At 44.4% G+C, this 25831-nt stretch overlaps 1 protein-coding gene across 1 annotated transcript in view; it reads left to right on the top strand.

The window, feature by feature from the left end:
- MUC5AC (mucin 5AC, oligomeric mucus/gel-forming) overlaps positions 1 to 25831 on the top strand; it is a 66518-nt gene that overhangs the window by 21935 nt on the left and 18752 nt on the right. Inside the window, exons 17-33 of the mRNA XM_066619489.1 lie at positions 270 to 396; positions 1427 to 1679; positions 2311 to 2360; positions 3004 to 3104; positions 3947 to 4098; positions 4223 to 4361; positions 4465 to 4578; positions 8691 to 8870; positions 11040 to 11279; positions 12519 to 12675; positions 13546 to 13674; positions 14305 to 14452; positions 15424 to 15470; positions 15570 to 15773; positions 17291 to 17679; positions 17924 to 17951; positions 18131 to 25708. Of these exons, the coding sequence (XP_066475586.1) occupies positions 270 to 396; positions 1427 to 1679; positions 2311 to 2360; positions 3004 to 3104; positions 3947 to 4098; positions 4223 to 4361; positions 4465 to 4578; positions 8691 to 8870; positions 11040 to 11279; positions 12519 to 12675; positions 13546 to 13674; positions 14305 to 14452; positions 15424 to 15470; positions 15570 to 15773; positions 17291 to 17679; positions 17924 to 17951; positions 18131 to 25708 (10036 nt within the window). The remainder of the gene's footprint in view (positions 1 to 269; positions 397 to 1426; positions 1680 to 2310; positions 2361 to 3003; positions 3105 to 3946; positions 4099 to 4222; positions 4362 to 4464; positions 4579 to 8690; positions 8871 to 11039; positions 11280 to 12518; positions 12676 to 13545; positions 13675 to 14304; positions 14453 to 15423; positions 15471 to 15569; positions 15774 to 17290; positions 17680 to 17923; positions 17952 to 18130; positions 25709 to 25831) is intronic.

Below are 25831 nucleotides of genomic sequence, written 5' to 3'. Positions count from 1 at the left end.
TAAATTAACTAATTTTTAACCAAGTTACGCCCTAACTACGCATTATGGGAGATTCTTGGCTGCTACCAGCTTGGGTCTCCCCTACACAGCTTGTCAGTATATCTGGGGATAGTGCTATAGCTCAATAGTAGAGCACATGTTCTGCATGCAGAAGGTTCCAGGCCTGATACCTGGCATGGCTGGAAAAGATGCCTCTCTGAAACGCTGGTCATTGAATTGAGCGCATGAAGGTTTAAAAGATTAAGAATGGGTATTCTTTGTGCTTCCAGAAATGCATGTTTGACACTTGTAACTGTGAAAGGAGTGAGGACTGCATGTGCGCTGCACTTTCTTCCTATGTCAGAGCCTGTGCTGCCAAAGGAGTCTTGCTGAGTGGATGGAGGACTAGCATCTGCAGTAAGTATTAGAACCATCCTAACCACAAAGCAACTGGCCAGCAGGCCCGTTAGAACTATTCTGGACAAGACTTTGGGGGAATGTGTGGTATCTAGGCACCTCTCTTCTGTTTTCTTGGGATTTCTGTTGTCTTGACAATCCCACAGTGCTAGTAACAGTTCCCCCAAAGTCTTACCAGGGGAGGGATGCTGCCATGCAAGTGAGACATATAGAACTCCTGAGGAAATGTAAAGTTCTTACTTACTACTAGATGATAAAGTAATACCACTCAGGCTGGGGACAGTGTTTGGGATCTGGCCTGTGCCGCCATGGCCGCACAGGCCGCACAGGCCCTTCCAGTACTGTAACTGCCCCCCAGCTGCCCTTTCCCTGCCCTGAAAAGCCCCCTCTTTGCCTTTGTTCCTCTCTCCCGCTGCCCTCTCCTACCCCCTGAGCCGGTCTCATGCTATCCTGATCCACTCTGGCTCCACTGGGCCAGAGCACATCCATGTGCTGGCTCAGCCTGCTCCCAAGTAGCCGCGAACATGCTTCACAGCATGTTCGCGACACTTGGAGTTGGCACAATAGACTTGTGCTGCTCAGAGCAGTGTTAGGATTGCACTGAAACTCTGACAAAATCACAATGGCACTTGAATAAATCAGCATGTGCTTATTTCTCTCTTCTGTTACACTCAGACATTCTTGACGGGTATACTTTTGAGAATATATTGAAAGATACATAAAGTATGAAATGTGTTGTTTCCAAAGGTGTGTCTTAAACATGAATTTTGAACCCAACAGTGTTCAAAAGTCAGTGACGTTTATAGAATGGTCGTAGTGGAACAGACCCCTTCTGCATAAAATTGATACTCTTTCTGAACTATAAATAATTTAAAACTGCTGCCACCATGAGACAGAAGATGCAGCTACATGCATACAGCAAATGTATTTGAATGTACGTTGCATCCTGCAAGTTAGTACTTTTGTAACCACATTATTCTTAGATTAACCTCTGGAATATTTTGGTTTTTTTCTTTCTCTCTCTCTGAAGCCAAATACCAAATCTGTCCCAAAACCCTGGCTTACCATTATAACATTGACTCCTGCCAAGCTACTTGCCGCTCTCTGAGTGAGCCTGATGTCACCTGCAGCATTAAATTTACCCCAGTGGATGGATGCAGCTGTGATGAAGGAACATATCTGGATGAAACTGGCAAATGTGTACCGGCTACTAGCTGCCCTTGTTACTACAAAGGCTCTCCCCTGCCATCTGGAGAGGTTGTTCATGAGAATGGTGTCATTTGGTAAGAGATGATTTGAACTAAATGCCGTGAGATGATAGAAATCATGAAAGCGTAATGGAGTATTACTGTACTTGGTCAGATACAGGCAACACAGGTGAGATGCATCTTTCAGTGCAGACCCTACACATCAGATGCCTGCTGTAGATCATGGACAGAATTTCAGCTCAAACTGTGAACAAAAGACCATTGTTTGGTGGAACCCTGCAGCATCCACCAAATGTGGGATTCTCACGCATTCAACATTGATTCCATTATTGTGTTCAGGCACATACACAGCACCAACTTTGTACAGGCATCCCCATTTGTTTGATTTGATTGGCTGGTGATAGGAGGAACTGGCAACAGGATAGTTGGGACTCAGATCTGTCCATTCCTGGTAAACATGCCTCAAAGCCCTAAAACCCATCGTAGACATAACCTTAAATAAATCAATTCAAGAAGCTCTTTGCAAAGGACCACAAGGTGGCATTTTGGCATTTCATGCACTGAAGGGAAATGTTTTTGCTGCAGCTTCTTTCACAAAAGCTGCCGTCTCCCAACGTTGCATATATGCAACAGGGACCAACTGTGTACACCTGTGGGCTGGGCAAAAATGGATTAATGTAAAGTAAATTTTTTTATTTTCTTTTAGCACTTGTACACAAGGAAAGCTTCAGTGCATTGGAGTGAAACCACAGCCAGGTAAGACCATTTGATTTCCATTATTCTTAGGAAGTACTGAAGTAATCTTTTTTCCTGCTGTAATGGTGAAGGCAACAAGCAAGGAGGTTGTTGGCAACCTTCAGTCTCGAAAGACTCTGGTATCGCGCTCTGAAAGGTGGTTCTGGAACAGCGTCTAGTGTGGCTGAAAAGGCAACTGCTGCAAGGAGATCAGCACATCAAAGCAAGCCAGCACTTACACAGCTTAACCTGACACAGTGCCCATGTGAAGACTCATCAGCAGTTATCTCCCAGTGTTCACTGAAGCCTGACTGATTTGGTTGGATGCATTTTTTGACAAAGATGTGCATCTCTATACATGTGCTCCAGTGTACAACTATGAAGAGCTGTGTTATAACTCTTAGAGTCAAGTGCTTCCAACCATTCATTCTGAACAATACTATCTGTCCAGCTCTATAGGCCAGACTGCCATTTTTTTTTTAAAGAGTGGTGGCTGTGTTGATATTAGAATCCTGAACACCCAGTTTGGCATAACACCCAGACTTCATTCAGAAGTGTTAGGTGGCTTGTTAAGTGAGGATGACGAGTATTATTATTGCTGCAATAACTCATATCTGATCTCAAACTTCAGATTGCAGCCCCTCTTTCTTTTTCTTTTTATCAGTGTGTGATGCTCCCATGATCTACTTTGACTGCACCAACATCACGGGAGACGCCACTGGCACCGAGTGTCAAAAGAGCTGTCAGACACTCGATATGGGATGTGTAAGTGTGGATATACATTATAACCCTCTCTTACCTTTATGGCCCAGTCACACATTAAGTTCATCAGTTAGTAATTGCAGGTGTAATCTGTTGTTGCTGGAATATATGGAACTGCTAACACCAGCCACCACAAATCATGATCTCTTAGCACCTGCAAAGAGTACTGCCAAATAAGAGCTCATCTGGAATGAGGCAATGAGGCTGAGAGAAAGTGACTGGCTCAAGGTCACCCAGAAAGTTTCATGGCTGAGGGGGGATTTGAACCTGGATCTTCCAGGTCTACCTCCCAAACCACTACCGCACCCTGGCTCTGATAAGCCAGTATAACTAACCAAAATACATCGTTATTCAGTTCAACTGTACTCATCTCAGGGCACAATCCTAACCAACTTTTAGTGCCAAGGTGAGGGCAATGCAACTCCATGGTAAGGGAACAAACATTGCCTTACCTTGAGGAGGCCTCTGTGACCGCCCCCCAGCTGCAGGATGCAGCACATGCCCCACTGGCACAGCTATGCCAGTGCTGGAAAGTTGGTTAGGATTGCACCCTCAGTTTTCTAAGGTTTTTAACAAACTGCAGGAACACAATCTGAATATTTCTTGGAACATTCTCAAGAAGAGTTTGTTGTAACAAATGTCCTCTGAAATAGTACATTTGAATCAAGTTTGCCCATGTTAGAAATTATACAATGAATTTACCTTCAGTCAAGTCTCAGCAGTAGAGACTGATGCAAATTGGATACATTTATGGATTCATTGTGCCTATCCAATACTTCAGTAACTTTGCCTCTGTCCTGTTGTGTTGTCAAGTAACATCTTTCACTGTCCCTCTTTCATTACAGTACAGCACACAGTGTGTTTCTGGTTGTGTGTGCCCTAATGAACTGGTATCTGATGGCAAAGGTGGATGTGTAGCTGCTGAAGAATGTCCTTGCATTCACAACGAAGCCACATTCAAGCCAGGGGAAACCATCAAGGTGAAATGTAACACATGGTATGTATTGGTTAATGAACATCATCCCTGATTTGATGGCCTGTTAACATGCTGAACTAAAAATATCAAACTCTTCCAACTACTTTGCAAAAACACTGTCAGTCATTTGTTTCTATCTCTGTAGCACATGTAAGAATAGAAAGTGGGACTGCACCAAAAACCCTTGCATGGCAACCTGCTCAGTTTATGGAGATGGTCATTACATCACCTTTGATGGCAAACGCTACAGCTTTAGTGGAGATTGTGAATACACCCTGGTGCAGGTATGTAACTAACTGTTCACCAAACACTGCTATCATGTTATTCAGAATCTTTAATCTTGGTATATTAAGCTGTATGAACACTAACTAATTCTATTCTCCACAGGATCACTGTAATAAAAACAGCACAAATGCAGGATCTTTCAGAGTGATCACTGAAAACATCCCTTGCGGCACCACTGGAACTACATGCTCAAAGGCTATAAAAGTGTTCCTAGGGGTATGTAACTTCATTGATGGTGCATGTGCAATAGAACATATTGGCAAAGCTGGAATGGATGAAATATTTTTGCAAAGGAGAAAAAGGGAGGTGACAAGGAGGGACAGGGTTGTAATCATGGGGGACTTCAATTATCCTCATATTGACTGGGTCAATTTGTGTTCTGGTCACGAAAAGGAGACTAGATTCCTTGACATGCTAAATGACTGTGCCTTAGAGTAGCTAGTCATGGAGCCCACCAGAGGACAGGTGACACTGGATTTAATATTGTGCGGTACTCAGAACCTGGTTAGAGATGTCAATGTTACTGAGCCATTGGGGAACAGTGATCATGCTGCAATCTGTTTTGACATGCACATTGGGGGAAAAATACCGGGCAAATCTCTCACAAAAACCCTTGACTTCCAACGGGCGGCCTTCCCTCAAATGAATAGTCTGGTTAGAAGGAGGTTGAAAGGGAAGGTAAAAAGAGTCCAATCTCTCCAGAGTGCATGGAGGCTGCTTAAAACAACAGTAATAGAGGCCCAGCAGAGGTGTATACCACAAAGAAAGAAGGGCTCCACTAAATCCAGGAGAGTGCCCGCATGGCTAACAAGCCAAGTTAGAGAGGCTGTAAAAGGCAAGGAAGCTTCCTTCCATAAATGGAAGTCTTGCCCTAATGAGGAGAAGAAAAAGGAACATAAACTGTGGCAAAAGAAATGTAAGAAGATGATACGGGAGGCCAAGAGAGACTATGAGGAACGCATGGTCAGCAACATTAAGGGGATGGTGATTAAGCTTCTTCAAATATGTTAGAAGCAGGAAACCCGCCACAGAAGTGGTTGGCCCTCTGGATGGTGAGGGAGGGAAAGGGGAGATAAAAGGAGACTCAGAGATGGCAGAGAAATTAAATGAGTTCTTTGCATCTGTCTTCATGGCAGAAGACCTCGAGCAGATACCGCTGCCCAAACGGCCCCTCCTGACCATGGAATTAAATCAGATAGAGGTTAAAAGAGAAGATGTTTCAGACCTCATTGACAAATTAAAGATCAATAAGTCACCGGGCCCTGATGGCATCCACCCAAGAGTTATTAAGGAATTGAAGAATGAAGTTACTGATCTCTTGACTAAAATATGCAACTTGTCCCTCAAAACGGCCACGGTGCCAAAAGATTGGAGGACAGCAAATGTCCCGCCTATTTTTAAAAAGGGAAAGAGGGGGGACCCAGGAAACTATAGGCCGGTCAGCCTAACATCTATACTGGGTAAGATGGTGGAATGCCTCATCAAAGATAGAATCTCAAAACGCATAGACAAACAGGCCTTGCTGAGGGAGAGTCAGCATGGCTTCTGTAAGGGTAAGTCTTGCCTCACAAACCTTATAGAATTCTTTGAAAAGGTCAACAGGCATGTGGATGCGGGAGAACCCATGGACATTATATATCTGGACTTTCAGAAGGCATTCGACACGGTTCCTCACCAAAGGCTACTGAAAAAACTCCACAGGGAATTAGAGGACAGGTCCTCTCATGGATTGAGAACTGGTTGGAGGCCAGGAAGCAGAAAGTGGGTGTCAATGGGCAATTTTCAGAATGGAGAGAGGTGAAAAGCGGTGTGCCCCAAGGATCTGTCCTGGGACTGGTGCTTTCAACCTCTTCATAAATGACCTGGAGACAGGGGTAAGCAGTGAGGTGGCTAAGTTTGCAGACAACACCAAACTTTTCCGAGTGGTAAAGACCAGAAGCAATTGTGAGGAGCTCCAGAAGGATCTCTCCAGACTGGCAGAATGGGCAGCAAAATGGAAGATGCGCTTCAATGTCAGTAAGTGTAGTCATGCACATTGGGGCAAAAAATCAAAACTTCACATATAGGCTAATGGGTTCTGAGCTGTCTGTGACAGATCAGGAGAGAGATCCTGGGGTGGTGGTGGCGACCCAATGTGCGGCGGCAGTGAAGAAGGCCAATTCTATGCTTGGGATCATTAGAAAAGGTATTGAGAACAAAACGGCTAATATTATAATGCCATTGTACAAATCGATGGTAAGGCCACACCTGGAGTATTGCGTCCAGTTCTGGTTGCCACATCTCAAAAAGGACATAGTGGAAATGGAAAAGGTGCAAAAGAGAGCGATTAAGATGATTACTGGGATGGGGCACCTTCCTTATAAGGAAAGGCTACGGCGTCAGGGCCTCTTCAGCCTAGAAAAGAGGCGCCTAAGGGGGGACATGATTGAGACATACAAAATTATGCAGGGGAAGTGGATAGAGAGATGCTCTTTACACTCTCACATAACACCAGAACCAGGGGACATCCACTAAAATTGAGTGTTGGGAGAATTAGAACAGACAAAAGAAAATATTTCTTTACTCATTATGTGATTGGTCTGTGGAACTCCTTGCCACAGGATGTGGTGATGGCATCTGGCCTGGACGCCTTTAAAAGTGGATTGGACAAGTTTCTGGAGGAAAAATCCATTACGGGTTACAAGCCAAGATGTGTATGTGCAACCTCCTGATTTTAGAAATGGGCTGTGTCAGAATGCCAGATGCAAGGGAGGGCACCAGAATGAGGTCTCTTGTTATCAGGTGTGCTCCCTGGGGCATTTGGTGGGCCGCTGTGAGATACAGGAAGCTGGACTAGATGGGCCTATAGCCTGATCCAGTGGGGCTGTTCTTATGAGAAAATCTTGAAGTGGTGGAGCATAATATAGCTAGGTTAAGAATTGGCTCCAGCATTTGCAAGCAGGATACAGAAAGTGTTCAGAGTCTCCTTTTGCAAAAGCCTTCCTTTCTATGATAAAGATGTATCCCACCACTTAGGCAAGTTGCTGTCAGTAAAACATACACAGGAACAGAGGCTTGGTTAAGGTTTCATAGGAAATACTTACAGTTCATAGTTGATTACATGCATCTTCTGATTAGGATCAGAGGCCCTGGTCTTTCAGGAACAGGAAATCCTAGAGCTGTTTCCTTTGTTATGTAAGTTTGGTGAGGATGGACCTGTAGGCATGGAGCTCTGGCAAGGCACATCCTTCTCTTTTGGTGTCTGGAGAGAAAAAGAGACTTTTAGTAGGAGGAAGGAAATAGTTAAAGACCACACCTCCTGCAAGAACCACAGAGAGGAGAGGTAGATGGTCTCAGGTGACTGGTTGTGACCCTGCCCTCCAGAGTCCTGCAGGCAGTGTCCTATCCAATTCCAACAGAAAGACTCAAGTACAGGCTAAATGAGATTTTTGTGCACCATTGGCTAGGTTCCAGAGAGCTGTGGAATTTGTTCCATGAGCTCAATGAAGCTTTAGACTTGTTTTTTCTTGAAAAAGCACCCGTTCTCCATCCAAACTGTGCTGCAGGGGGAACTATTTTTGGGAGCTTCAAAGGCAGTTTGTAAGATTTCATAGGAGATTGTTCTTCAAAGGAAAAAAGGTAAAATATTCACCTGGGCTAAATGGTATGCCTTTTCCAGAAACAAAAGCAGCTTCTGGACCCCAACTAGCATTTTCTAGGAAATACATTCCTATAGGCGTTTGTAAACATTATAGCTGAGGTTCTCAAACTTGGATGTTGCAACGCCTGAGAAGTCCTGCCTCTGGTTCCTTAAGGAGTGGAGGAAGGGGGAAGTCAGCTATGCAATGACCTCGGGGGCGGGGTGCAGGAAGCCCTGCAGAGCCCTTTGCAGGGCTCCCTGAGCCTCAGAATAGTAAAATAAAAATAAAACAAAGCAATCCAAAACCACTTCTGGATTTGCAGTCACAAATCAGAAATAGTTTCCAATTGCTTTTTTAAAACTATTCGGAGGCTTGGGGAGCCCTGCTGAGGGCTCCACTGACTCTCCGCACCCCCAGAGGCTGGTGCTTCTAAAAGTAAGTAAAGGCCCCCCTCCCCTTTGTCCCTGGTAGTGGTGTGATCTTGGGGAACTTGAAGTGGTCCCAGGATCTTGAAGTGATTCTGGGGACATTGGTGGTGGAGCACTGCCTACCCTGCCAAAACTTATTCCGGTCCCTGTAAGCATACACCATTATATTTTCAAAGGATTTATCCAGCCCAGAGAGTTTTGGCATTTGAAAACTCTTGGTGAACAGCTGAACTATAGCTAACCATACTGAGATACCTGATGGTTGTTTTTCATCTTCCAGAACTATGAGCTTGTCCTTACTGATGGAAAATTTGAAGTGATACAGAGAGTTCCTGGAGGTGAAGTGCCATACAAGGTTCGATACATGGGCATCTACATGGTGATTGACACCACAGCTGGTCTAGTCTTGATGTGGGATAAGAAAACTAGCATCTTCATCAAACTCGGCCCAGAATATGAGGTGAGATATGGATGCCAGGAGATGGGTAAAAATGACACAAATCCTTCATTTGCTTCTGAAAAGGAAGCAAAAAATTGTATTGGTAAAAATGTATAAGACTGAAGAAGAGGTTGTCCTATAACATTCTTCCTTCAAATTTTCTAAATTATAAATGTTAAGAGATAGTATACATCACTTTAGCATTTAAATGCTTCAATCTATTAGCTTATCAAAAGGATCCATTTGGCTTTCTTCTCCACTGAAGCAGAGGTCCTTTGTGTATATGAAGAGCAGTTGATGGCTCTTGAGTCATTGCTGACAATGTACAGGCTAGTTCACAAACAACATATTATGAATACGGAGAAATTCAATCATTACTGATTATTCTTTGTGTGATCTCATCTAGCTAGCATTTCTATTACAGAGATATATTCATTTTTCTTCTATGATCAGTGCACAGATGGCTGTTTATGGTTAAAGGTTGTTTATATATAGGAGCAATACATATATATTATGTTTTAGTAAATGTCCAAAATACAGTGAGTGTTAGCATTCACTTGTAAATGTTGCCAGTCCCAGATGGAGTTTGTGAATGCCTGAATTTCTTCACTCTTTGGACATTTGCAAGTGAATAGTTCGTGTTCAGTAGTGTGTCTGTGTTTTGTTTTGTTTTTAGAATATTTATTGGGACTGTCAACGTTTTGCACATTTCAGATTTCACTAAAATATATGTATTATATACAGTAGAAAATTAAGTGTGTGTATTGAACATAGGGTTGTCAGAAGACAACTAACCGTACTAGGAAATCCTAGTATGATTTTTATCTTCATAAGTCCATGGTGGGTCTATGAGTGTCCTCCAAGTCAACATGCAAACCAGGAACATCCAGGTTAGCACAGAGAAGCAGCCAGTCAATGTCTTTCCCTCCTCAGTTCAGAACACTGCAGCAGGTAGGGTTATAGTTGTTGACAAACACTACAGAATGGCGACTGCTGCATCCTGAGGGCACTGGGAAGCCACTAGAGGAAAGTTCCACTAGATGAGTCCCGCAATGGGGATACTCATGTCTGCGCCAGCTATTTGGCTGGAGCAAATGAGAGAAGTCCCATGTTGGGCTTTGCAGCATAGGATCTGGTGGTGGAAGCATCCGCCAGTCCCGCCTCCCTTCCAGGCAGTCCCTCCCCATCCCGCAATGCCTCCCCCATCCTGAAAAGCCGCACTGTCACTCGGAGGTGTTACTTAGTCCCAGTGGCCATGCATTGTTCCTAATCTCCCTGTGTTCCCTGATCTCTGGGTGCTGTACATGTGCTTACAGAGTACTGGGCTCCAGCCCCGGCACTATGGGCCCATACGATTGGGCCCTAACTTTCAAGAAAATAAAGGCCCCCCAAAAACTTGTCATGTCCATTTCATTGCTAAAATGCTGTTTGACAGTAATAAGAAGTGATTGATTTGTAGAGAAGCTCAAGGAATAAAACCAATGATTTGGTTATGAAGTCACATTTAGGCAAAGGCACTGATTTAGAGTGAAGTGGTTATGAAGTCACATTTAGGCAAAGGCACTGATTTAGAGCACTGCAGGTGCCCTCATGTCAGTGGCATAGCTAATGATCATGTAGCCCGGTGCCAAGTTCGAAATGGTGTTAAGCAAATCCACTTTTTGTTCCACAAGGCAGTTGTGTTTTCATTTTCTGGTTAATTGGCCATAACTTTTGATAGCAAACAGATATTCAAGTGCAGTTTGTTTCATTGCATTCCACATTAAATTACCTTTCCAATGATATATAACATGATGGTATTATTCATACATACCAAGATTTTCACAATTTTGGTCACTAGTGTCAAGCTCAGCTTGTTGCCCCCCTAAAGCTTGATGCCCGGTGCAACTGCTACCCTCTGCACCCCCTTAGCTACGCCACTGCCTCATGTACTGGGTTATTGAGCATATGATCATCTCCATTTATTTCAGAGGATGCAACAGATCTGTACGTGCAAAAGATCATGAACACTGCATCAGCATGCACTACAGAAGTTAATGTAAAAGCTTCTGTGAATGGAAGTGCTTACAAACTCACCAAGTATAGGAGTGCCTATAAATAATCATAGTATTATTCAGTTTTGAAAATGGGGTCTTAATTAACCACAGAAAAATGTCCACTCCTCATTAGTTTGTGCTTGTCTTTATACAGGGTGAGGTATGTGGTCTCTGTGGAAACTTTGATGGCAATGACCTTAATGACTTCACTACCAGGAGCTTGTCTGTGGTAGGAGATGTATTGGAGTTTGGTAACAGCTGGAAGGTGTCTCCCACTTGCCCAGATGCCAAAAACAACAGAGATCCATGTGCTGCAAATCCGTACCGAAATTCTTGGGCTCAGAAACAATGCAGCATCATTAACAGCCAAGTGTTTACTGCCTGCCATTCTCAGGTATGTACAATTGTCTTTTCAGGTTAATATATTGCTTGCTGAATGTAATATCCTTCTGGCATTGCAGTGATATTGCAGGATCTTGTAGCCTTCTTATAGTGTACCTTAACTTTAATAACCAGCTTTATGTTTAGGGGAAATGGCTGTTCTCTGGCACATCTGGCATGGCTGTAAGAGCTTAAGGTGCAGCTAGTCACTTTGCCATACAATAGAATACCTTTCACTGTGATGTAGTTAACATAAATTTTGGTAGCATGTGAAATTGTCTTTGACAGCACCCACTGGCAGTGCGGAGGACATGAGCAGCAATCTTGATTGTCCAGTTCCTTGCCTTCAGAATCAAACATCACCACAAAGATTCAAGGAATGTAACTGTTGCTCATATTTCTGGGCTGTCTATGAGTAGCATCCCAACTAGCACTTCTGTCATTGGGAGATCTCTCTTAGAATGGAATACTCCTGTTCACAGAGGGAATTCCTGATGGTGGAAGCATTTGTTGGGAATATTACGAAGTACCCCTAAATGTGAGGAGCTTTTTCTGTATAGATTAGTTTTCCCTTATAAGATGAAGCTACTATTGACAGTGGCTCTAAACAGAAAAAGCTTCTTACACATGGGATAGATTTCCTCACCATTTGTCATCTTTAACCAGAGCTTAAGGAGATTTTCAGACTTAAAGCAATGCTAGAGCTAATCACTCGCAAGCAATTACGAATATTTCTTCATTTTAGGTGTTGTAAAAAATGACCGCTTTACTGATCAATATATCACTACAATCATACTAGTTAAAAATTTGTTTAAAAGAAAGTCACAGGTAAACCCCAGCATGGCTAGGGTCCCCTGCACAGTAAAATTCTGATATCAACACACTCCAATGTCATTTTTTCCTCTGGGGGATATGTGAAATATGCTCTGTGCTTCTTTGACAGATTACTTTCTTGGCAGTTACTCATGCCAGATCATTCATAACCCTTTCACATCTAGCTGATGTTTCACAAACATGCTTATTACAAGAAATTGTTTTTGTATGCAGTTCTGTAGCTGCAAACAATAATAGTACACAAAAAATAAACACTGGAGAATGTCACAAATTTTTCCATACTGAATTTGTAGAAGAGAAAGGGAATTGCAACCAGAAAGCAAAAATTACCCTCCTTCCTGGCTGATTGAAGTTTTCCAAGTCTGACAGTGCAGGGGACTGGACACAAATTCCATAAGATCTATTACTTTTGTTACAGGTTGAACCAACTAAATATTATGAAGCCTGCATATCTGATGCCTGCGCTTGTGACACTGGGGGAGACTGTGAATGTTTCTGTACAGCTGTAGCTGCCTATGCTCAGGCATGCAATGAGGCTGGGGTTTGCGTTTCTTGGAGAACTCCATCAATCTGCCGTGAGTATTGTCCAAACATTTTAAGGAATATATATATAAATGATGGATCAATGAGAAAATAAAGTAGAACATTTTTCTATTTCAAGATTCATCCGGTCTGAGGACGACATCAGATGACCCTCGTTAAAAAGATGCCCTACTTTACATATTTTAGTATTCCTGTTTTCAGATTAACGTTTGATGTAATGAAGCTGCCACATAGTGATGACCGTTGCACTTCACTTTCAAATGATGTCTTTGTCAGAACGTCCCTTTATACTGCAAGAACGGAAGGTCTCCAGCATGTGCTGTCACTTGGGATCCATTCTTATTTCTGAAGAGTCACGTTATTGCTGCTCCCTCTTGTCTCTATCTCAAAATGTTCTGTTCATGTTTGAACCTTGAAGATGGTCTGCCACTTCTTCCTGGGGATGGCAAGAGGTTGACTCAGGAAGTAACTTTGTTATTGGCCCTGCCTGCATGATCACAATGTTGTTGTGTTAGTGGAGTGGTTTAATGGAAGATGCCACAAGAGACCAGCAACCATGTTGACCTCAGAACAATTTAGGCTATAAAACAAGAGCATTCAGAAGCTTCATTTTTTTCTTTTTTGGTCTTTTCTGGTGATTTTCAAAAGAAAGAAAGAGAGAGAGAAAGAGAGAAAGAAGCTCATTCTTGGCAGAACTTCAGCAGGAATCGATTGCTTTGTAATCTTACCACATTGTTCCCTGTACAAACTGTAGTGCTAGTTGGATAATGACATCAAATTAAAACAAGAACCTAGTATTATTTACCATGTCAAAGAAATAGAAATGTCACTGGATTTGATAGGTATTAAGCGGTTAGAATACATTTTGCTTCAACAAAATTTTGTTCTCTTTATTCCTTCAGCTCTATTCTGTGATTACTACAACCCACAAGGGGAGTGTGAGTGGCACTACAAGCCTTGTGGTTCACCTTGCCTGAAGACTTGCAGAAATCCAAGTGGAAAGTGCCTACATGAGTTACAAGGTTTAGAAGGTACAAGGATGATGGACCTTACCCAGACTACATAAAATGGTTAAAGAAAACTAAAAATTGTACTGATGCATGGCACATCCTATCCCCCTTCCCAAGACCAATCCACCGACACAGGTGCACACGAACTTGCACCAGCTATGTAGCTTGTGCAGGTCCAAGTAGACCCATTGCATTGGTTGGGGCTTTCCCTGGGGCAAGAGGACAAATGTACCCTTACCATGAGGAGAACTCCAGTCTGCAGAATTTCCTACAGGGTGCAGCACAGCCTGCACTGGCCCTGCTGCGCCGCTGCACAGGAATTTGCAGCGGATTGGGCTGTAAGACACCCAAGGCGTCTGAGATAACTTCAGTCGTCATTATGACAAACAGCCTGAGTGTTTCGCAGCCAAACTGGAGAGGGCTTACTCATGTCAAGTTATGGTAACAAAACTGATTTATATCAGTGCACCCATTTTTCAAATGGAAGACCATAGAACATTCTGGCTGAGGGGGTGAGATCTGTTTAAGAAGTGATTGGTGGGCAGATGAAAAATCTATAGGAAATAAATTTAAACTCTGGCATGTATACATGTATACAGTAGTAAAAAATCAAGTATCACAGTTAGAACACTTCTCTTTTTTTAACCATAGGTTGCTATCCACAGTGTCCAGCCAGTAAGCCCTATTTTGATGAAGATGACATGGAGTGTGTCTCTCAGTGTTCCATGTGTTATGATGACACAGGAAAATATTACAAGCCAGGAACAAAGATCCCTTCAGAGCAGAACTGTCAATCATGGTAATGTTTGTCTAAAAAATATGCTAGGGATGTGAATTTAAAGTGGTGGCATTGGCATAACATAAGAAAGAATCCTGTTCCATAGCACAGGAACTGAATTAGAAGACCAGGTTTTGAAATGTACTTTTTAGAAATGATGTACTTAAGCATATCTTACTACATTATAGGATGAGATTTTTCCCTGCAGCCCATTTGTGTTTCTGTAGTAAGAAGATGCTTTTTTCATCCTTACTGAACTGATTTGTTTACTTAGTCTGTGGGTTTTCATGTGACCTTTCTGTGCTAAACCTTTCATCATCTTTATTTAGGGAGAGATTCTAACAGATTTTTTTCCATGCTGACTAGCAGTAAATTACCAGAGAATGGTGCAGAGAACAGAATTCACATTCGAGCACAGACTTATGTGTACTCAAGTCTGTTGAAATCAGTAACTCTGATTAACTCTGTATTGAATTATGACCAGTACTATTAAAGCTATTGAATGAGAATCTAGTAAGGCAGGTAATGTAAAGTATGCATTGCAATGCCTTAGGGCATCATGGCGCCCTCACAGGGATGCCACAGGACATCCCCGGTGGCCCCTCCTACTATCCCAGGTGCCGCTGAATCTCACAAAATCTAGGGAGATTTTGATGCTGTCATCTTGGGCAGAAGAGGCTGTGGGGGGCATCGTGGCCCAGGTAAGTTTGGGATCCACTGTAGGAAGGTGTCATATATGCTGATCATGACTATGGATCAAGGGATTCTAAAATAATAATGACAATAAAACTTCAGCACAATACTCCGAAGTAAGTCGTACTATGCTGAAAGTAAATGTAGTTAGAATTGAAATGTTAGACACTCATTTCTAGAAAAAACAATAGAACATATCATGTATATATGTGTCCATATATAAAATTGGCTGTTGCTATTCCCCTTGCTTCTAATAACCATCTTCACAATAACTACCTTCAACTTTTATTCCCTTCCAGCAAATGCACAACAGAAGGCAAAATTGAATGTGAATATGATAAAAATGGTATGTTGACAATGCAGCTTTCTATATGAATTGGGAAAATTTGGGACAGCCTTTTACCTTTGCAGATGCTTCATAACAGCATTATTTCTTGAATGACAGAATGCTACTGCACCTATGAAGGAAAGAAAGTCAAGTATGGGGAGATTGTCTATAACACTACAGATGGCATTGGCGGGTGCATCACTGCAATCTGTGGTAACAATGGAACAATAGAGAGGAATATTTTTGGATGTTCTACGACCACAACTACCACCTCCACTCCATTTGTGTTTAGCACCTCTACACGACCGCCTACTACCACAGGTACAAACTCTCATAAATGAAACTTAATCTGCAAATCAGAACATGATACTAATTGTGCTGGATGGAACAGACATTCTAAATGCTGTAATTGTAGCTTGACTTTATTTTTAGATTTGTAGGTTTCCATTCCATGCATGTGGCATGTGTATATAGTACAACCTCCTGCTATCAAGAACAGGCAAAGGGAGAAAAGACAAACAACATATCTTTGCTACAAGCCAATATTTTAGACCTTTTTAGCTTTATCCTGAATTCTCCCATGGGAATTACCCTTTGATGAAGGTGCTGAGTATTTCCCATTAGCAGTTCCTAACCTCTCACAGAACTAGTTTTCAAGACTCCTTGGACAAAGCAGTGGCGTCATGAGGGACTCCCGGTGTGGGAGGCCAGCATGACACCCCTATGATGGACCTCCTCCCATACAGTAGTTGGGGCAATGCCCCAGGCGGTGGGCATGGTGATGTACCATCACTCCATCTCCACTGATTTTTTTGGCTATTAAATTTAATAGAAGAGAGATATTTCAATGTAGTTTGTTTCATTGCATTCTCCATGAAAATACGTATCAACTGATGTATAATATGATGGTATTATTCAAAAATACCAAGATTTTAAAATTTTGGTGAGTAGTTGTATCACCACCACTCCCCGTGTGCATCACCCGGTGTGGCCCGCAACCCCCTATTGACGCCACTGGGATAGAGAACGATAGTTCATAGTGGCATTATATATTTAAAGTGACTTAAATATATAGTGCCACTATGCAGTGATATACTATGCAGTGACCTGGCACAGGTCCAAGTAGATCCACCAGGCTGGCTTGGACCTTCCCTGGGACAAGGGAACATAACTCCCCCATGAGATGCAGAAGACGCCATGTTGACGCCTGCTGCTTTACCACACGGGGAGTTACTTAGGATTGGGTTGTAAGATATAAGGACAATATATGGGGATTTAAAAATACTTTCTAAATATGTGATCAACAACCCAATCCTGTGCATGGCTACTCAGCAGTAAGTCCCAGGACGTTCAGTGGGATTTGCTCCCAGCTAAGTATGTATTTAGGATTGCAGCCAAATGGCATATAACACTCACTCAAGTATCAAAATTTTTCCCCCTGGTTCTGTCCTTTATAATACGTAGCAACAGAGGCTGCATTCTGCTGGGAGGTAGTGATGTGGGGTTCCTTAATCCTTTCTCTTGCAGCAGTTTTTAGGTCTCTAGTTTAGAAATTTGGAAAGTTATTTCACTCTGGCACATAGCAAAAGTATTACTTTGCTAACAGCCTCCTGTAAGCTATAATCTCAGGCATTCAAGTATTGTTCTGAGGAGGGTGATAGATCCACTGATATATTAGTTACATATAATTTAAAAGTTTTATAATCTAGTTAACATGCGGAACCTTTCTTCTTAGGCCTAGCACGTACTTTACATGCTCAGCTTCTTTAAAAATAAAATGTTCATTAGAACCCTCGATCACACAAAATTATCCTCCTTTATTTTTGTTTTCCTCATAGTGCCTGTAACTACAACTCTCTGCGTTCAGGAAGAATGCCATTGGTCACAGTGGTATGATGCCAGTAAGCCTGGTCCCAGAAGTGATGGTGGAGATTTTGACACTTTTGACAATCTGAGAGCTGAAGGTTACAAAGTCTGCAGAGCTCCAAAGGATGTTCAGTGCAGAGCAGAGCAATTCCCCAATACGCCATTAAGTGAACTGGGCCAAAGAGTAGAATGCAGTAAAACAGTGGGACTCGTCTGTTACAACAAGGACCAGGAACCAATGAGCTGCTACAATTATCAAATCAAGATCCTGTGCTGTAGCTTTGTGCCTTGTGGTTATACAACTGCATCCACGCCTGAAACAACTACAGTCTCTCTACCTCCCACCGTTACAACAAAACCAGTGACCACATTGCCTACTACACTTCCTTCCACAACTCAAGTTCCAGAAACAACTACCATACTAACCACAACTCCAGAAACCACTTCTTCTTCCATTACAACTGTCAGCAGTACCACTGAAACCACAAGGCAAACTCCTTGTAAACCCATCTGCAGATGGACTGAGTGGTTTGATGTACATTTTCCCACTTTAGACAACAAGGGGGATTTTGAAACCTACGATATCATCAGAGCAGCAGGGAAAGACATCTGCCCAAAGCCTGAGCACATACAGTGCAGGGCAGAGAAATTCCCAGATAAATCCATCGATGAGATTGGTCAGGTTTTCCAGTGCAATGTGTCCTTCGGCTTCGTCTGCAGAAACGAGGAGCAGTCAGGAATGCTGCAAATGTGCTTCAACTATCAAATAAAAGTTTACTGCTGTGAAAATAATTGCTTGACCACAACTCCAGCAACAACAACTACACGTTCAACAACTGTTCCAGCAACTACCACCCCTACTACTACAACTCCAGAAACAACATCCACATCAGTAGTTCCAACAACAATTGTGATCTCAACTACCACCCCCACTACCACCCCCACTACTACTACCACCCCCACTACTACCACCCCCACTACTATGACCACTACCACCCCCTTTACCACTACCACCCCCACTACCACTACCACACCCACTACCACTACCACTACTACCACCCCCTTAACCACTACCACACCCACTACGACACCCATTACCACCCCCACTACTATCACTACAAATAGTACTACTACCACCCCCACCACCATCCCCATTACTACCACCCCCACTACTACTACGACCACTACCGCCCCCTTTACCACTACCACCCCCACTACCACTACCACACCCACTACCACACCCACTACTACTACCACTACTACCACCCCCTTAACCACTACCACACCCACTACGACACCCATTACCACCCCCACTACTACTATCACTACAAATAGTACTACTACCACCCCCACCACCATCCCCATTACTACCACCCCCACTACTACTACAACCCCCACTACCACTGCTACTACTACACCCACTACTACCACCCCAACTACTACACCCACTACTATTATCACCACTACTACCACCCCAACTACTACACCCACCACCCCCACTACTACAGAAACTACCACCTCCACTACTACTACCACCCCTACTACCACTGCCACTACTATACCCACCACTACTACCACAACAATTAGTACACCCACCACCACCTCCACTACTACAGAAACTACCACCCCTACTACTGCAACTCCAGAAACAACAACCACGTCGGTAGTTACAACTAAACAAAAAACCACCACAACTGTAACTCCGCTGCCAACAACTACAACGGTGATGTCAACAACTGTCTCAGAAATGACCACAACTCCTTTAACAACAAGTGAATCTTGCACTGAGGAAGTCTGTGAATGGTCACAGTGGTATGATATAAGTTATCCAGGACCTGCACCTGATGACGGTGATTTTGATACATTTAAAAATATAAGAGCAAAAGGATATGATGTCTGCAAGAAACCCAAGAATGTTCAGTGTAGAGCAGAAAGATTTCCCGATACACCATTAAGTGAATTAGAGCAAAATGTAATCTGCAGTAAAACAGAAGGGCTCATCTGTTACAACAAAAATCAACTTCCACCAATTTGCTACAATTATGAAATCAAAATTGAATGTTGCAAAAACATAATAGTACCATGCCCAACAACCAGACCTCAGACTACTACGAAGCCTGTAATTACAAGTAGAAAAACTACTACCACAAAACTAACGACTACAGTTCCAGAAACGTCCACAACACCACTGACAACACCAAAAACTATTGTGACACATACAGCAACACCTACTACAACTCAAAAGCCTCCTACAGCACCACTACAAAATGGCACAACAATCACAACTGAAGGTACAAAAACAACAGTAATATCCACAACACAAAAAACAACACTATCGACAACAAAACCCGTTGTCACTACCGAGACAACAACTACTAAGAAACCAACCACTACCATTACAGAACCCACAACAACCACTCCCAGACCAACTACTACGACAAAGCCCCCAACAACCACTACGGAAACAACCACACCTACCACCGCCAAAACAACCACAACACCCACCACAACTACACAAACACCAACTTCCAAGAAAATCACTACAAGACCTCCAAAAACCACTACGGAAACAACCACAACTACCACCGCTACCACCACCGAAACAACCACAACACCCAAGACAACCACCACCTTGCCTACTACGACACACCCGCCATCACCAACTACAACGCCAACTACCACTCCTCCAACCACGACTTGTGCACCCATATGCAAGTGGTCCGAATGGTATGACGTGGACTTCCCCACTTCCGGACCCAAAGGAGGAGACATCGAGACCTACAACAACATCCGGGCTGCGGGCGGCAAAATCTGCGGGAAGCCAATCAATATCCAGTGTAGAGCTGAAAGCCACCCAGACCTAAGCATTAACCAAGTTGGCCAGATTGTAGAGTGTGATGTGGAATATGGCCTGGTGTGCAAGAACGAGGATCAAATTGGGAAATACAAACTGTGCTTCAACTATGAGATACGGGTCTTGTGCTGTGAGGAAAACATTCACTGCCAATCAACTACCACCCAGAGAACCACCACTAAGAAACCAACCACTACCGTTACAGAACACACCACAACCACTCCCAGACCAACTACTACGACAACACCCCCAACAACCACTACGGAAACAACCACCGCTACCACCACCGAAACAACCACAACTACACCAACACCAACTTCCAAGATAATCACTACAAGACCTCCAAAAACCACTACGGAAACAACCACAACTACCACCGCTACCACCACCGAAACAACCACAACACCCAAGACAACCACCACCTTGCCTACTACGACACACCCGCCATCACCAACTACAACACCAACTACCACCCCTCCAACCACGACTTGTGCACCCATATGCAAGTGGTCCGAATGGTTTGACGTGGACTTCCCCACTTCCGGACCCAAAGGAGGAGACATCGAGACCTACAACAACATCCGGGCTGCGGGCGGCAAAATCTGCGGGAAGCCAATCAATATCCAGTGTAGAGCTGAAAGCCACCCAGACCTAAGCATTAACCAAGTTGGCCAGATTGTAGAGTGTGATGTGGAATATGGCCTGGTGTGCAAGAACGAAGATCAAACTGGGAAATACAAACTGTGCTTCAACTATGAGATACGGGTCTTGTGCTGTGAGGAAAACATTCACTGCCAATCAACTACCACCCAGACAACCACCACTAAGAAACCAACCACTACTGTTACAGAACCCAACACAACCACTCCCAGACCAACTACTACGACAAAACCCCCAACAACCACTACGGAAACAACCACACCTACCACCACCAAAACAACCACAACACCCACCACAACTACACCAACACCAACTTCCAAGATAATCACTACAAGACCTCCAAAAACCACTACGGAAACAACCACAACTACCACCGCTACCACCACCGAAACAACCACAACACCCAAGACAACCACCACCTTGCCTACTACGACACACCCGCCATCACCAACTACAACACCAACTACCACCCCTCCAACCACGACTTGTGCACCCATATGCAAGTGGTCCGAATGGTTTGACATGGACTTCCCCACTTCCGGACCCAAAGGAGGAGACATCGAGACCTACAACAACATCCGGGCTGCGGGCGGCAAAATCTGCGGGAAGCCAATCAATATCCAGTGTAGAGCTGAAAGCCACCCAGACCTAAGCATTAACCAAGTTGGCCAGATTGTAGAGTGTGATGTGGACTATGGCCTGGTGTGCAAGAACGAGGATCAAATTGGGAAATACAAACTGTGCTTCAACTATGAGATACGGGTCTTGTGCTGTGAGGAAAACATTCACTGCCAATCAACTACCACCCAGACAACCACCACTAAGAAACCAACCACTACCGTTACAGAACCCACCACAACCACTCCCAGACCAACTACTACGACAACACCCCCAACAACCACTACGGAAACAACCACCGCTACCACCACCGAAACAACCACAACACCCACCTCAACTACACCAACACCATCTTCCAAGATAATCACTACAAGACCTCCAAAAACCACTACGGAAACAACCACAACTACCACCGCTACCACCACCGAAACAACCACAACACCCAAGACAACCACCACCTTGCCTACTACGACACACCCGCCAAAACCAACTACAACACCAACTACCACCCCTCCAACCACGACTTGTGCACCCATATGCAAGTGGTCCGAATGGTTTGACGTGGACTTTCCCACTTCCGGACCCAAAGGAGGAGACATCGAGACCTACAACAACATCCGGGCTGCGGGCGGCAAAATCTGCGGGAAGCCAATCAATATCCAGTGTAGAGCTGAAAGCCACCCAGACCTAAGCATTAACCAAGTTGGCCAGATTGTAGAGTGTGATGTGGACTATGGCCTGGTGTGCAAGAACGAGGATCAAATTGGGAAATACAAACTGTGCTTCAACTATGAGATACGGGTCTTGTGCTGTGAGGAAAACATTCACTGCCAATCAACTACCACCCAGACAACCACCACTAAGAAACCAACCACTACCGTTACAGAACCCACCACAACCACTCCCAGACCAACTACTACGACAACACCCCCAACAACCACTACGGAAACAACCACCGCTACCACCACCGAAACAACCACAACACCCACCTCAACTACACCAACACCATCTTCCAAGATAATCACTACAAGACCTCCAAAAACCACTACGGAAACAACCACAACTACCACCGCTACCACCACCGAAACAACCACAACACCCAAGACAACCACCACCTTGCCTACTACGACACACCCGCCAAAACCAACTACAACGCCAACTACCACCCCTCCAACCACGACTTGTGCACCCATATGCAAGTGGTCCGAATGGTTTGACGTGGACTTTCCCACTTCCGGACCCAAAGGAGGAGACATCGAGACCTACAACAACATCCGGGCTGCGGGCGGCAAAATCTGTGGGAAGCCAATCAATATCCAGTGTAGAGCTGAAAGCCACCCAGACCTAAGCATTAACCAAGTTGGCCAGATTGTAGAGTGTGATGTGGAATATGGCCTGGTGTGCAAGAACGAGGATCAAATTGGGAAATACAAACTGTGCTTCAACTATGAGATACGGGTCTTGTGCTGTGAGGAAAATATTCACTGCCAATCAACTACCACCCAGACAACCACCACTAAGAAACCAACCACTACCGTTACAGAACCCACCACAACCACTCCCAGACCAGCTACTACGACAACACCCCCAACAACCACTACGGAAACAACCACACCTACCACCACCAAAACAACCACAACACCCACCACAACTACACCAACACCAACTTCCAAGAAAATCACTACAAGACCTCCAAAAACCACTATGGAAACAACCACAACTACCACCACCGAAACAACCACAACACCCAAGACAACCACCACCTTGCCTACTACGACACACCCGCCAAAACCTACTACAACACCAACTACCACCCCTCCAACAACGACTTGTGCACCCATATGCAAGTGGTCCGAATGGTTTGATGTGGACTTCCCCACTTCTGGACCCAAAGGAGGAGACATCGAGACCTACAACAACATCCGGGCTGCGGGCGGCAAAATCTGCGGGAAGCCAATCAATATCCAGTGTAGAGCTGAAAGCCACCCAGACCTAAGCATTAACCAAGTTGGCCAGATTGTAGAGTGTGATGTGGACTATGGCCTGGTGTGCAAGAACGAAGATCAAACTGGGAAATACAAGCTGTGCTTCAACTACGAGATACGGGTCTTGTGCTGTGAGGAAAACATTCACTGTCAATCAACTACCACCCAGACAACCACCACTAAGAAACCAACCACTACCGTTACAGAACCCACCACAACCACTCCCAGACCAGCTACTACTACAGCACCCCCAACAACCACTACGGAAACAACCACACCTACCACCACCAAAACAACCACAACACCCACCACAACTACACCAACACCAACTTCCAAGAAAATCACTACAAGACCTCCAAAAACCACTACGGAAACAACCACAACTACCACCGCTACCACCACCGAAACAACCACAACACCCAAGACAACCACCACCTTGCCTACTACGACACACCCGCCAAAACCAACTACAACGCCAACTACCACCCCTCCAACCACGACTTGTGCACCCATATGCAAGTGGTCCGAATGGTTTGACGTGGACTTTCCCACTTCCGGACCCAAAGGAGGAGACATCGAGACCTACAACAACATCCGGGCTGCGGGCGGCAAAATCTGCGGGAAGCCAATCAATATCCAGTGTAGAGCTGAAAGCCACCCAGACCTAAGCATTAACCAAGTTGGCCAGATTGTAGAGTGTGATGTGGACTATGGCCTGGTGTGCAAGAACGAGGATCAAATTGGGAAATACAAGCTGTGCTTCAACTATGAGATACGGGTCTTGTGCTGTGAGGAAAACATTCACTGTCAATCAACTACCACCCAGACAACCACCACTAAGAAACCAACCACTACCGTTACAGAACCCACCACAACCACTCCCAGACCAGCTACTACGACAACACCCCCAACAACCACTACGGAAACAGCCACACCTACCACCACCAAAACAACCACAACACCCACCACAACTACACCAACACCAACTTCCAAGAAAATCACTACAAGACCTCCAGAAACCACTACGGAAACAACCACAACTACCACCACCGAAACAACCACAACACCCAAGACAACCACCACCTTGCCTACTACGACACACCCGCCAAAACCAACTACAACGCCAACTACCACCCCTCCAACAACGACTTGTGCACCCATATGCAAGTGGTCCGAATGGTTTGATGTGGACTTCCCCACTTCTGGACCCAAAGGAGGAGACATCGAGACCTACAACAACATCCGGGCTGCGGGCGGCAAAATCTGCGGGAAGCCAATCAATATCCAGTGTAGAGCTGAAAGCCACCCAGACCTAAGCATTAACCAAGTTGGCCAGATTGTAGAGTGTGATGTGGACTATGGCCTGGTGTGCAAGAACGAGGATCAAATTGGGAAATACAAGCTGTGCTTCAACTACGAGATACGGGTCTTGTGCTGTGAGGAAAACATTCACTGCCAATCAACTACCACCCAGACTACCACCACTAAGAAACCAACCACTACCGTTACAGAATCCACAACAGCCACTCCCAGACCAACTACTACAGCACCCCCAACAACCACTACGGAAACAACCACCGCTACCACCACCGAAACAACCACAACACCCACCACAACTACACCAACACCAACTTCCAAGAAAATCACTACAAGACCTCCAAAAACCACTACAGAAACAACCACAACTACCACTGCTACCACCACCGAAACAACCACAACACCCAAGACAACCACCACCTTGCCTACTACGACACACCCGCCAAAACCAACTACAACGCCAACTACCACCCCTTCAACCACGACTTGTGCACCCATATGCAAGTGGTCCGAATGGTTTGACGTGGACTTTCCCACTTCCGGACCCAAAGGAGGAGACATCGAGACCTACAACAACATCCGGGCTGCGGGCGGCAAAATCTGCGGGAAGCCAATCAATATCCAGTGTAGAGCTGAAAGCCACCCAGACCTAAGCATTAACCAAGTTGGCCAGATTGTAGAGTGTGATGTGGACTATGGCCTGGTGTGCAAGAATGAGGATCAAATTGGGAAATACAAGCTGTGCTTCAACTACGAGATACGCGTCTTGTGCTGTGAGGAAAACATTCACTGCCAATCATCTCCAACAACTCCCACTAAGAAACCAACTACTACCATTACCAAACCCACCACAACCATTAGTACTACTTTATCTGTAACTACAAAAACCACAACACCTTCGAGAAGCAGTATTCCTCCTTGCTTTTGCCAAGTTGGAAAAACTATCTATCGACCTGGTACGTATTTGATTTATCATCTTCTGTAGACTGCTATAATTTCTTTTCCTTTCTCAGTGCTGATAATTTTCTGTGGATTGTATTCACCCTCTCTGCAATTTTTTACTATAGTCATAATTAAAT

The sequence above is a fragment of the Tiliqua scincoides genome, chromosome 1 (assembly GCF_035046505.1).
Source record: "Tiliqua scincoides isolate rTilSci1 chromosome 1, rTilSci1.hap2, whole genome shotgun sequence".
Lineage (NCBI taxonomy): Eukaryota > Metazoa > Chordata > Lepidosauria > Squamata > Scincidae > Tiliqua > Tiliqua scincoides.
This window is presented reverse-complemented; position numbering and strand designations above follow the sequence as displayed.